The sequence below is a fragment of the Rhea americana genome, unplaced genomic scaffold, assembly GCF_003343005.1.
Source record: "Rhea americana isolate MKP2758 unplaced genomic scaffold, rheAme1 scaffold_390, whole genome shotgun sequence".
NCBI lineage: Eukaryota > Metazoa > Chordata > Aves > Rheiformes > Rheidae > Rhea > Rhea americana.
In genome coordinates this window covers 403,821-418,231 of record NW_028186524.1, presented here as the reverse complement: position 1 = coordinate 418,231, position 14,411 = coordinate 403,821, and the positions used below count along the sequence as shown (strand labels likewise).

General features: G+C 36.5%; 1 protein-coding gene across 3 annotated transcripts in view; it reads right to left on the bottom strand.

The window, feature by feature from the left end:
* Nucleotides 1-14,411, bottom strand: part of EPS15L1 (epidermal growth factor receptor pathway substrate 15 like 1) — a 41,620-nt gene that overhangs the window by 12,133 nt on the left and 15,076 nt on the right. For all 3 annotated transcript variants that reach the window (XM_085313651.1, XM_085313652.1, XM_085313653.1), the window contains 6 exons: nucleotides 13,581-13,707; nucleotides 13,408-13,458; nucleotides 12,963-13,099; nucleotides 11,808-11,868; nucleotides 11,362-11,444; nucleotides 9,762-9,894 (listed from right to left, as the gene is read on the bottom strand). In XM_085313651.1, coding sequence (XP_085169777.1) covers nucleotides 9,762-9,894; nucleotides 11,362-11,444; nucleotides 11,808-11,868; nucleotides 12,963-13,099; nucleotides 13,408-13,458; nucleotides 13,581-13,707 — 592 coding nt within the window. The remainder of the gene's footprint in view (nucleotides 1-9,761; nucleotides 9,895-11,361; nucleotides 11,445-11,807; nucleotides 11,869-12,962; nucleotides 13,100-13,407; nucleotides 13,459-13,580; nucleotides 13,708-14,411) is intronic.

The following is a 14,411-nucleotide window of genomic DNA, read 5'->3' as shown; positions in this document are numbered from 1 at the left end:
AACACTATTTTCCATGCTTCAGTGTGTGTGCTCCATCCTGGCTGACAGCTACGGTAATTTTAAATTAAGTTATAAATAGAAATAAAGTAGCTATATTTCGAATTTAAGGTCAAGGCAGAATAAGAGCCCTCTATATTTTTTCTTCTACTCCAGATACTAGCAAGCAAATTCTCTCTACTATATTTCACTCTCTATTGTCCAAAACCAAATATTATTGATAGAAGCAAAATTGTTCCATTTTCAGTTGTCCTTTTCTTAGGTTAAAATTTCTGTTGCTGAAACCACCGTGTGGGATTGGTGACTGTTAATACGAACATAGGTTTTGAAACATATTTGCTCAGCAAAACTGTTTTTTCTAGGTGGCCTGTTTAATGTTTTCGCATGAAGCCCCTAGCGGTTTCGAAGCATACATAATGAGCACTGGGGTTTCTTCTGCTTCATCTTCATAACAGATCACAAAAGAATAACTGCTGTAGAGGAAATGCAACTGTGAATACTATGGAGCTAATACAGAAATCTTCCATTTCACGTTCTGAATGCCACTTTAATCAGTTTTTGCCTGCTAAAGAATAGAAGAGGACTTTGCTATTTTGAAGAAACACTGAAAGAGGGCAACCTTTACAAGATCAGGGTCATTTTTTGCAAAGCAATTTTAAGGGCAGTACCCACACTGAATAAGCCAATCCTAGTACTTAGGACAGAGACGGTCCTCAGCAAGTCCTCATTCACAAAACTTTGTACATTAGTTCTAGCTTGCCTCATCCTGCCACACTCAGTAAACACGGTTTTGAAATGAGGTAGAAGTGTGCATGGTTTAGTTAGATATTCAACTTGCTAATTTATTGGCCTCAATAACATCACAATTCTTTCTCTTACAACAAGTCCTTGCTGACTTACACCAAATGTGCATCCCCCAGTGAAGCAAGAGTATGTAGAAGGTTTTTTTAGTTCCATGTATTCAAGGATGTGGGTATAGTATTTCTCTAATGCAAGGTGAAAATCCCCCAACCACATTAAAAAGTCACCAACAAAACTGAAGGACATTGGTAACAAAATATTGCAAAAATACGCTATTAGTAGTGACTAAGATCAAATTCATCTTTTATTCATTGAAGATTAGAAGTATTATGTTTTATGATGATACAGCTCATCATTTTTCAGGTACAGTAGTAAGAAAGTGCAGGTGAGCAGTTGTAACCCTTACTTATTTCATTTTTCTGCTAATAGTTTCAGGGAAAAAAAACTCAGAAATAAGCAAAACAGGTCCTATTCTGAAACCACAGCAGTTTCAGCAGTTACCCAAGTGGTGCACCCAAACCACACCGAGGACTCACTTCAGCAAAAAGAGATGATGAACAAAATGGTTTACCACAGCAAATGCTGTTAACTTATAGTGAACTCCACCCATATGAAGGGTTTATCTAATTTCAAACCCCACACAAACTTTAGGGTTGAGATCTAGAGTTCTTTCTGGTAGGCTGGAATTACAGAAATTGTCTTATTGAGTTCTAATATATTGACGATGAAACAATGAAGTGAAACACTTACAGTTTTTACTAGATTCCATGTTTCAAAGATGACCCTAACTTTCTGCTCAGAAGAGTATCTTTCTGTATTATGAGAAACAGTATGTTTTCATGTATTTAAAGACTGTATCATAATGATGCATGCTCACAGGCAAAGATGACCAAGTTAAAGTGACACAATTTTAAGCTTTCACTGAACAAATAGTTCTTTCAAGGAAACTTCCTAAAGTGAAAAATACACCTTACAAAGAGTCTTACTGCTTAGGATCAATAGTGGTAGCATGAGTGAAGTCCATCTCCGGAATTATATTTGAACAATTAATACCAGGATTCCTACCTCCTCTATCTCGTATCTGCCAGAGAAGGCGTTCCTCTAGAAAACTTYGGAGACTGTGCAGTATGTGAGATGCCTCCCATAAAATCTGTCTTGACGTTTTACCATGTTTATGTATCATTCCTAACCTACTCAGCATGTTTTTCACTATGCTGTTAAATTACTCAGCTTTTTCAGTTTTCAAAGTGTGCTTGAAGGCTAGTTACACTAAAACCATTTTTCTGCAGAATACTCAAAGGCATTTGTCCTCAACAATGGCTATTTATACATTGTTATTTCAAACTCAAATTTTCTGGCTATAAAGTTGTTTACACACGCATACACAAATCACAGCAGTATTTTAAGTAACAGAAGAAAATATTTTCCCTACTCAAGAAGAACTAAAAACTGTTTTTGCTTACTACTTGCAGGCTCACCTTTAGCTAGCCGTTATTTCTGAAAACCTTCGCTTAACAGAAATAGTGTGCAACCTACAAACTTCTGGAAACAGGAGGTTAGATTAGAAATCGTTGCCTTCAGATCAACAATCTGTTCTGAAACAGATTCTCAACAACTTGTTTCATCAATTAGTACTGAAATATCTTCGGTGCGAGAGATGAGCACAAACAACAGAATCAAAGCGTGAATGGAATTTTTAGTTTGTGGCTGGGGCAGGTGCTCCACCTATGAGTCATTTATCCTACACAACAAGGGATGCCTGTACTCTAACACAACTGTCAGGTCTTCTAGAAGTCGAGCAAAAAAATAAAAAGTTTCCCTGTCAGTCACAAACTTTGGGGTTGAATTTTTCACTCTCAGCTGCAGAGGAGGAGAAAATTAAGGTGAGCAGGCACTGTGCTGCTCGGGTATAACCTTAGGGACTCGAGCAGCTCTCAAGAAGCAGATGTGCCATAGTCACTTAGAAGTAAACACAACAATTCTGTGATCAAATGATGCATTAATAACACTATTCTGCATTCTCCTCCAGACCACCAAAATACAGATCCATATGACCTGAATACGCACAGGCAAATAAAGAAGCTGAACTGCAAGGGAATTCTTTTATTTTTCTTTTCTTTAGTTAAACTGATTGCTTAATACTCTTTCAGTCATAGCTCCTGATTAAATATATCCACCAGGCTTTCTTCTTCTGAAAATTATCTCACTAAATATATGGAGCAAACTTCTATGCAGATACATATCCTGAGGACATTGTACGTGGTGCAGGTCAAAAAGAAYGCTCCCTGCTTTAAGAATTCATACAGCATGATTTTCATTCGAGAAATTAAATCAGTAAAGGCACACAACATAAAGCATTCAGGCTTTGTTATGCAAGCTTTTTGACCAAGATACTGAGCAAACTGTGAAGTCTTCATTTCCGCTTATTTAAGACACGGAGGACACAGCATGGGCACACAAACTCTGCTAAGAACACATATGTGCAGCTCTAGAAGCAGTGAAGATTCAAGCTTTCTCCTTTTCTCACCGACTACTGTCTAAGTGAGCTGACAGGGCTTCTCTACTGCTTTATAGAAGAAAAATTAAGTCAAAATGGTCAAAACAGTCAAACCTTAAAATGTCTTTAAATTTAGAGAAGTGACACATATGTAAAAGAACTATATTTATGATTGACATAAAGGAGGAGGAAGCATCAAATACAAAGGAAGAGAGTGGCAGAGCAAGGCTGTACAAACATCAGCTTTCTGTGAGGCACTTGCCCTGCCCTTCTAATTCGTGCAAGCATAGTGATGGCTGCAAGCAGCAGGCATCTGATTTGGTACAGCAGTACCAACAAACATCTAAAATGGTTCAGGGGTCCAAAGGACTCCCACAGATTGACTCTAGCTCAAAAGCTCCTAGCTGGACAACCCTGGTTCAGTAAGCCTGGCATGTGTGTGCACGCTTAGTGTATCTTATCTAGGTATCTACTCACTAAAGCATCCACTTGCTGAAGTGTCAGTTGTTAAAGTGCCACTTGTGCCGAAAGGGTGAAGCCTCTTCACCCAAAACAAGGGAACTCTTTATCCCTGTAGATCATGGATTACTACATGCATCACAGCTGAAACGGCTTCCAGACCAGTTTGATAGAATATTAAGTTATACTCCAAAGACCCTCCCCTCCATTTTGTTTTTAGTATCAGCAGATCTAAATACCATTTATCTTTATCTGCCAACTGGCAAGATTAAAAAAAAAGAGGTCACACAGGACATGATCAGTCAGATCTTACTAAAGTCTTCATTAACTTCATTGGGAATACCAAAATGCTTCCAGCAGTTTGATAAAATCATTAAAAGCTATCACATTGGTTTGTTCTATTTATCATCAATAATATCACTGCTATTATTTTATAACAGTTTCTAGTCGTTCAAATTAAATGCTGTGCTGGCACAGAGATCTTTTGGGGCTCTGCATAAACTAGGCATCTCTAAAGGACTAGAATCAAACTTCATAATTTAAGAATAGCTGATTAATACATCTGTCTTCTGAAGATTTTTTGCAATAATTTGACACTTCAAAAATACTACSAATCATAAAAACAATGTGAGAACGGAATTCAAGTCCTTAACTCAAAGACAAGAGGTGTTAACCACTAACTTCTGAAATGCCAATTAATAAATTTCAGTTTGCAAAATACATCAGAGTTATAAATAATAAATGGATCAAAACATAAAGCCAAAGGTTTTTGATATTCTCACTGTGTCAGGCAGTTAAATATAAAATGCAATGAATCAATTTGGAAGAGCAACAACTCTCCAATATCATCATAGCGGCTAAGTAGATCTAGTAATTCCTTTTTACAATGGATGAATTAAATATTCCAAAATAATATGGTATTTTCTGTTATTTATTAGTGTATTGGTATTCCAAAGGAAAACAGAAATGTGGGAAAGTTCATTATCACTGAGGAAGTCAATTATTAATGCAATTCCCTCCACCTCTATCAGTTCTTAATATACAATATATTTAATAAAAATAACAAAATTTACACAGGTTTAAAAAAAAAGCTAATGATAAAAAAACCCCCTGTTTTTATTAAGCAATCATTGCAAAAATAAAGCACATTGAATTTGAAAAGCACATTTGCTTCTTGTATTTTAGGACTTTTATATTCTTTCAAGGTTAAAAAGGTCAAAACCACTATAAGCAAGCAATAAAAATTTAGAAGAGGTTGAAGGTTACACACTGGTTAGTGGTGAAGGTTCTTCCACTAATATCACTGGTTAACAGTACTGTTATAACCGCAATGTGGAATACATGGTGCTGCATTTAAAGGAAGTGGGTAAGGGTGGGGCAAATGCAGTAGGTCCCACGATCAAAGCACTAGAGCATTGAATTTTACTTATAACCCAATCACTGACACCCACACAGCAACTTCCTGTACTTTAAAAAAAAAAAARAAGAAGAAGAAGAAGAAGAAGAAGAAAAAAGAAAAAAAAAATCTGTTTCTCTCTTTTTGCAATCAACAACTTTTACCTAGAAACTAGTTAGCGGTGAACTCTGACTGATTTCAATCTGCAGCTCACGGCAGAAAACATGATTGTTAATCTGTGAGAACCTACAAAGACCATTTTAACCGACAGGTTTCAGTGCATCAGCTCTTTCTGCCTTTTTTAATTCTTAATTACACAAAAGTTCTAAAAMCCCCAGGAATTAGTTTGAAAAAAAGTTCAACTGAACTACCAGAAGTTCAGTAGTGCTAAAGACTACACAGAATGCTTTATGACAGAAAATAAAGTGTATTTATAAATCTATAAAACCTAAGCTCCATTTCAGAACAATTTCAGAAAATAACGCACACTAAGATTTAGATCCCTCTCAAAGGGTACATTTTCCTTGGTACATTGAAATAAGCTACTATTATTTTTTGTTAATATAAGCAATAATTAATATTGTCCACTGAACAGACAATACATAGCCCACTATGAAAAGCACAGGCCTGTTTGTATCTAGGTAACTTTTTTGTGCTTTTGAGCATTATTAAAAAYACAGTATTGATAAATATAGGAAACCTTTCACTTCCCTCAGAAGAAACCTTCAAGTTCTTCAGTACCACCTGCTGAACCTCAAATTACTTCAGCAAAGTCCCAGGGGAGCTGTACTAAACCTTGGACATTAGGAACTTCATAATCTATGAATACATTCCTGAAGAGGAAAAAAACCATGCAGAGTAGCTAAAGAGTTTTTCTCAGTTGATCTTCCTCAGCCTAAAAAGAATCCTAAACTAGGTAAGGGAAAAAGATACTGATCTTTGAAAYCTTTACACGTAAATGTTGAAGTTTTGATGCATGCCTGTATCCATACTTGCTACTTCTATAACTCCTTCTCCTCATCATTCTCTATTATTATTCACCGATTTTCCTTAAAGATGCTGCATTTAATCTAAAGCATTACGTGGAAAAAGCACAGTAGAACATTTAATCAGAAAAACAAACACGGGATGTGTCTTKGACCAAGTAAGGACTAGTTTGAAACTGAGAAACATGTGGAAGATCTTGAAGGCTTTGGTTCAAAAAGRAGAGAGAGAAAAAGGAGGAAAGCGCTTCTAAAGAACAGAACAAACATAAGCCTGAGATTCAGCCTAAAATGCAGCTTCAAGGAAATAATCTCATGGTTGTCATCCCCACTCATGACCATAGTTTTAGAGACGGGAAAGATATGGATCTCAAGGGTTTCTAATCCATGCCACATGACGAGTGTTTGCCTGTTCTCGCCAGATAGTAATAACCACAGACAGCTGTGAGCAGACGTACCTGCTAATATAGTCATCAGATTGTAGCTGCCGTCAAGATTTCAAAACAAGAAACATTAATGCTAAAAAAAAAAAAAAAAATCTTTCACTTTATAGGCAGCCAGCAGCAAGGAGGTCAGGAATTGTAAAGTTCCGCTAAACACTGTATGAAAATTGCCCCCAGAGCCTTTCTATGAGAGCAGCTAACTTGAGGTACACATCCCACTTACAATTTTTGCAGGTACAGCTGAAGGTCCTTTGATCCAATTTTCACCAAAAGCCAAAAAAAGGCTACGTCTAAAGCGCTTCAGGAAGAAGCAAGACCGGAAGCACAGCTCCTCATTTATCTGGACAAAACATAAGCACATGGACAAGAAGGGAACTGCGGCACACTTTGGCCACGTCCCGATCGGCCAGGACATCCTGCAGTGCCCGGACGGATCACRCAACACTTGCATGTCACACAGCTCCTAATGAATTTTGACTACTGAAAAGCACTTAGCCCAGAGCAGACCTCCAGCAGATTTTGCAAGTGTTCCCCATCAAGGGCTGCTCTGGGAAATCAGACAGGTTTTAATTTATCTTTGCAAAAACATTAACYAATCTTTCTACTTGACTGTAGGGTGTTGATGACTACTAAAGCTTTTTTACTAGATCTCTATTGTAACTGAGTAACAGAACTTAAGAAAGCCACAGAAGTACTTTTCAACATTAAAATGCTCCACCCTCCCAACAATATAAAAGCCCCCAAACAACTACACTAAAGGGAATATGAACTGGGAACAGAAAAGTAAACTATGGATCTGTCTGGTAATAACTGGCATTTATTAATCTTTCAGCAAGATCTTTATCTCATACTTGTTTTTTAATTAAACARTCCAATGAGAAAGGTAAGAAACAACGGAAGTTTCTTTTCTGTTGTTTGTTTTCTGAGCAGCGTTCCCATTTCTAACACACACTTGTATCTCTTGCTAGCATCGCCGTGTATTACTATGTAATTTCTCATGCTTTAAGTAACCACTGAAGATTGCTTTAGTGTGGAAGGAAGGGAGGAGTATAACTGCATAAGCACATGAGGCTCATTTGCTTTTAAAAAAACCTGCTTTGTTTCCTCCTTAGTCTATTTTATCATAACAACATTTGCTTTTGGTAGAGCAGCGGAACCTTAAGAATATTGTGTCTCTCACTAAGAGGGAGAAGTCTACTTTTAAACAAATTTTTGAAAAGACTAATAAAAGGATGAGTGCACATAAAGAGATTAAAAACAGACTACTAAAGCTAAATGTTCTCCAATAGTCTTCAATATGTACAAAAGAGGGAATGAAAGAAGATCTAAACCCAAAACTCCCATGTAGGTCAGTCTATCCTGGGGCATGTATTCTCCATTTTTGCTGTTAGTATTGCACTGTATTTGATAGGAATAATCACGTTTCGAGCAAGAAACAGAAAGAAACCACATGAAAGAAATAATACAGGTATATTTAGAATTTGTTTGACTCATTCAACTTTACAGAGCCTTTTTAAACACTGAATTATTTTATGCAGACTTTACCTAAAAAGATGGCCTCTTACATAATTCCCTTGAAAACCAAATAAAGAAAGAAAARTAACAGCCTTCTCAATGGCAAATAAGATTACCTTCCACTGTTTTATTTCTGCTTCTATCCACTTGTGTCCTATTAGTTGATATTTGTCAAAGTTACATAATGCATCTACTTTAAATTATTAAAAAGGCTGTCTAGTATCTCAATAAAGGAAAATATTCACACAAAGTATGCATGGAACTGACTGCTTTGAGAACTTTCTTACAATCCTAAATCATTTTTTGGTCAGTTTTCATCAATACTCACCTACACAGAACCTCATCAATTAATTTCAAGTTTGAAAACCTTAATGAGATCCTCAGGAAATGCCCTGCAATAGAACAGCACTTTTCATGTTGCCAAGAAGCTTTAGCATAACTGGTTTGCAAAACAAGCCAGATTAACTGTATCTGTTATAAACAGGATGGGTGCCGGGTGCATGTTTTGCTCCAAAATGCAACAGCAGAAAGACAGACGATCTGTATTTGTAGACAGAGAGGCTTTAATAATGGACCTGATCCTTTGTATTATGCTTGCTAACACTGTCAGTGGATACCAGAAAGTTTTAGATGTTGACCCGCACATCTCCTGGGCAAAATTACGTGCCTATTTGTAGAACCCATCTCTGCGTGTGTTTTTTTTGTTGTTGTTGGTTTTTTTTTGAGAGCTAGCTAAACGTTCACCACTAACGTTAACTGAACGATACCACAGTTGTTAAAAGCAGACTTGAAACCAACAGCTCTAAAGCGGCTTCAGTTCTTGAAACAGTTTCACTGGCATGTGAACGTTTTGAGAATCAGCTCTTGTGAGGGCAAAAGAACTGATGCTGAATCCCTATCAAAAGGGATCTTATTTCCAATACAGGGGATTGATACACCTTTAAGAATTTCCAAACATAATGGATCTGAAGCAGAAACAAACTATGTATTCAGAAAATGTTTTAGATTTAACACAACAATGCATCAATGCAAGAACGACCATCCCATGACAGATCAGGACAGGTCTATGTAGCCCTGTACCCTGTTAGTGTCTAGTAGCAGATGCCTAAGGAAGAACATCAAAACAAGGCAAGGGTATAGCAGATCTTCAGATAACCTTCCAGACCTTCAGCAACATACACTCCAGGGACTTCCTGAACCAGAGAGAGTAYTCTGGCTTTTGGTAAGCCCTGACGGCTTTTTCTTCTAGGATAACCTAGGTCTTTTTTTTTTAAGCCCATTTAAATTTTTGGCATTCACTATATTCTCTGGCAAAAAAATCTTAAGTTTAGCACACTGTATAAAAAAGTACCTTTTTTGTTTACTTTGAAGCTGCCGTTTACTAATTTCACTTGATGCGTACTTGGAAAAGACAGAACAATTGATCCTCACTTCTCCCTGCTAAGAGTGATTTTACAGATCTGTCATATCCCTCCTTAATCATCTTTTTCCAGGCTGAAGAGTCCCAGTCTATTTTATTGGCAACTTATGTCATTCAGTGATAATCTCAGACTTCTATCTCATTATTTTGTATTTCAGCAGTGGCAGGAAGACTGACAGTTTGTTGTCACTTCCAAGAACATATAGTAAACGAGGGGAAACTGGCTAGTAAAGAAAGAATACCTCCTTACCACTGGGTGGCTTGGGTCGTGGAGGGACATTTTTCTTCGGTGGTAATGCTGGTGTGTCTGATTTACTTTTGAAAGGATCATCTGAGAATCCCACTCCTCCAAAAGAGGAGGTGAAGGGATCTGATGCTACCGACTACAAGAGAAAAAAGAAAAGAAATAAGTACATTGCAGAATATTTGTGGTTTCATGAAAGCTAAAAGGCAACTCAAGCAAAAGCACTAACTAAAAAAAGTGAGGACAAAAAATTAGAATTATGTCAGTGATGTGTCAGGCTAACACCCACTGGCAGAGGTGCCAAAATTTCATTAACATTCAGAAGTATTTATGCTCTTAAACCATGTAACTACTTCTAGAGCTTCTACTCCTAGACAAAAGCTGATGAGAAAAATAAAAGGAAGTAAAACACTAGTTTTATTAGTTGGCAATGAGCAGTCATACTACAGTGTGGCCTTCCTTTTACGATAGAAAGAACTGTGAAACAAAACTAGCAATTAGGAAAACATGGTAGACTGCAGAATGGACAGCTTTTTTTCCTCCCAAACTTTTCCTAAGTCACACATGCCTATTTCTCTTCTTCTTTTAAAGGGTCAGGGAAAACTCCAAATATTTAACATGTTTCCTATATTCAGCTGGCTCTTGTGAAGGATGCTCCTAATGATTAAAAAAGGCACTAAAAATTATGCCATGTAATTTATCATCCTGAAATAAAAGGAGTTTTGTATGCAAAGTTCAAGCTCAAATTCAGACTTCTGCTAAAACTTCTAACAGAAACAAACCCCATCGATATTGGTAAAGACTACTGCCACCTAGTGGAAAGGGAAAAAAACAACAAAAACAGAAAAATTAGAAAATACTACTGGAAGACTGACTGGCCAAAGTGATATTATAATCTATCTTCTAGTTAACATTTTCCACAACATTCAAGTGTTATTCTAGGACTAAGTACCAAAGGTTGGGCAGCTGACTTTTACTGCAAATTCCAAAGCCCATCTTAGAAAACTAATAACAGACTGTGAATATCTAGATGAGTAGACAGTGTATTTCAAGTACAGTCAAACCCTTAAATACTTGGCTTGTATCAAGAGACTAAGAAAATAGCAATTCTGTTAAGAGCTGTGAAATGTCAAGAGATAATGTTTTCCAACCTTCTCTGCTTCCCTGCACCCAGGGAAAAGTGTGAGAACAAGCCAGGATACCATGAGCAATGTATTACCAAGAAATAGACTTTAGGACTTAGAAGAAGAAGGGTGGACACTGAAATATATCTCATACAACTACTTTTGCTTACAACAAATAAAAACTAGAAGTTACTTGCCTTCCTCCTGTGGTATATGAAAATGTGTATGAAAAATTGATTCACCCACTCCTGAATCTACTGGTTTGGCAAGACCGGTTTGGCAAGACTTATTAAAGCTTACTAAAAATCTGCCAGACTTGAGATGGATAGAAAGTACTTTGCTAAGTATCTGGTGAGACCATGACTGTAATAAAAATACCAGACAAGAGTTGTCACCTGAAAAATTACAGTCATATTACACCCTTAAGAAAAATAAAAAAAATAATTTTGTTTAAATATTGTTGTTTTCCTTATAATTTTTACCTTTGACATCTGACTGAAGTCTGCAAATCCCTCACTGCTACTGAAAGCACCACTTCCAAATGGATCTAATGTTCCAAATGGATCTGAAATAGATATAGAAAAAAAACATTTAAAATAGTATCTAAGAATTATGAAGAACAACCTATTGCCAATAAAGTGTAACACCAGGCAGATGATTAAAAACTATTTGTATTTTGCTCTGACACACAAACTTGAGAGAATTTTGCAAAACTATACTTCTTCTAATACTTGCTTGGAGAAAAAAAAAAAAAGTGAAGTATATTGTGTATGAGGTTTACTGTTCATAACCCATAATAAGGTCACAATGAGGATATTTTTAACTGGTTTACAATACGCTTTTTTTATTCTGAACTTCAATAATTGATTATTCTTTCGTAAATAAATACTCACTTATTTACCTTCACCATAAAAATTACTCCTCTTACCTGGGCCTTTTGAAGAGATACTGGAAGACGTAAAAGGATCACTGCTTTCAAAAGGGTCAGGCTAAATAAGAAGAACAGATATCTAGTTATTCTTCTGCTGCATTGTGCACTTGTCTTTTTATGCATATCAAAATCCCTTGCATTAGGACAAATTATTGCCAGTTTCAGACCACTCTAATCAGTGGACATGTAATAGAATAAAGTCAACTGAACCTATGAAATCCGCATTATTAATGCATTTGGTTATTGATAGCAAAAAATAAATACAATCAAGCATCTACAAATAAAAATAGATCCAAATGAAAAATATATCAGAGTGAAATACAACCAATACTAGTTACCAAGGCAAAAGAAGAAATTACACCCACGAGTCTTCAGTTTTTAACCAACAGAGATTGAATATTCAAGCTAACTTGAATATTCACATCATCATTAACTCAGAGATACTGTATACCCTAAACTTATCTTTAAATTAAAGCTGTTTATAGTTGCTCTTCAGCTTAGAAAGTCTGCCCTTATCTAAATATATACCTATACTGCAAGACTTAAACTGACCTCCCACTGACTGATACCAGAATACTTTGCCAACACCTGGGCGGCAACAGTCAATAAATTCCCTAAGAGTGAGGGAAGGATTCATTACAAAGAGAAACAAAGAAACAAAAAATAATCCCAAAACACATGTAAGTACATCTTAAGAACTGTGACCATACATTTGACAAATGCGTTCAGTTCAGTCTTTTCACTGTGCTGGAAAGCTCAATTTGCTTTTGGTGGCTCAGTAATAATGCTTTAGCTACATCAGTTCCTCGATCTGATTCACTACGAGACTGCACAAATAGAAACACGAAATGGAATCAAGGTAATGGCATAAATGGGTGGATGTTGATGGGCTCAAATTGCCAGGGGGAGTGGTGAGGTAAAGGAGGGAAATCCACCTGTCTCTTTCGTAGTGAACATACATCATTAGAATGGAACTGTAAAGTACTGCTGATCACCTTAGTAATCCATATGTAATTTTAAGAATAAAAGTAATTGCATTTCATCAGTTAGGGAAAAAAAGGTACTTTGTGATATTTCATTTTTTGAAAGCTAAAACAAAAGAAATGACAAATTGCAGAAACTCTATTATATGCGTATTTTAAAATTACTGACCTTTGATGGTAAAGCAGGGGGTTTTGTGAATGGATCTGAGGTAAATGGGTCACTCTTCACCTGTTTCTTGAAGAAATCCTCAGGGGCAGAAGTATGAAATGGGTCACTTTCCTTAAATGGATCGCCTCCAAATGGATCTAGAAGGAGTATTAAAAAGTAAGTAATAGGTAATACTTTATAAGTAAAGCAACAGAAAATGTGCATAAGGAACCATTCTGCATTTGACCTCGTTCTCACTGAAGTATTTGTTCTTAGAAATAGACAAGTAAGTAATAAATTTATATGCATATTATTGAACATACTGATCCTGAATGCACACACTGTGAGACTGTCGGATTCCTTAATGCAAATCAAAAATCTGAAGCCACRGAAACCTTGAAATGTATCTTGGCGTTTGGCTACAAATTGTTCATTTCATCTATCCTGTCATCAGGAGGGCTATTACCTGCTGGAGCAGGTGGTTGTTCTGCAAAAGGATCATGCTGGAATGGGTCACCTATGCAGAAAAAAAAAATCATTTGTTTTACCCACTATTTAGCAAGACAATACAAGCTTGTGAAAATATCGTTTATTGAACAACTGGCCTTCCAGGTTTTAGGTAAGTCATTGGTCACTTACTGCCTTTGAAGGGGTCTGCTCCTTTAAATGGATCAGATTTGAAAGGATCTTCTGATTGGAATGGGTCTGTATGCAGTTCTTGTGTGTTATTGGTAAACATCAAGGCTTTATTCTTAAATGGATCATCCTAAAAACAAAGAGGAGAAACGTTACAGCAACTTGCCATGATTAAAATCCTCAATTATCCATTCAGCAGAAATTCTACAGTATCTTGTTCCTGTTTAAAGATCTTTAAAATGTCTTACAAAAAAACAAAAAAAACAAAAAAAAACAACCAAACAACAACAACAACCACCACCTTTCTGAATAAATGGCTTCTAAACAGAAGTAAATACATAGCAGAAAGAAATATGTAACCTGAGGTTACAGAACACCAAGAAGTATGCAGGGACCACAATGAAAAATTAAACTGTTCCTGATACTAACACATTTGGTTCTCAAATATGGGAGGAGGGGGAGGGAAATAAAACCACTATCAAACAAATCTCTTCCTATCGTTTTTTATAGGTCAGCTTCAGGTGAAAAAGATCTTTGAAAGAAAAGCATCTACAAATCCTTTTTTAGGCTATAAATTGCTACTGAGAAGTCATAAWCAAAACTGCTTCTTGTTAACTCATCATGAGCTCGCAGCTCCAAGCAGTGATTTCACGTTACAAAGTGCTCTGTGGCAATACCACTGCGTGGCAGGAACAGCGGCACCCTCGGTCAAGGCAGTTTCCCAACACTTTGGTAATAYAGAGGTTGTCAGTGGAGACCAACCTGCAGCTTTTTCAATTTGCAAAACAAGCCAGCATGAGTAAATAGCAAACTAAAACTATGGAACTTTATCAC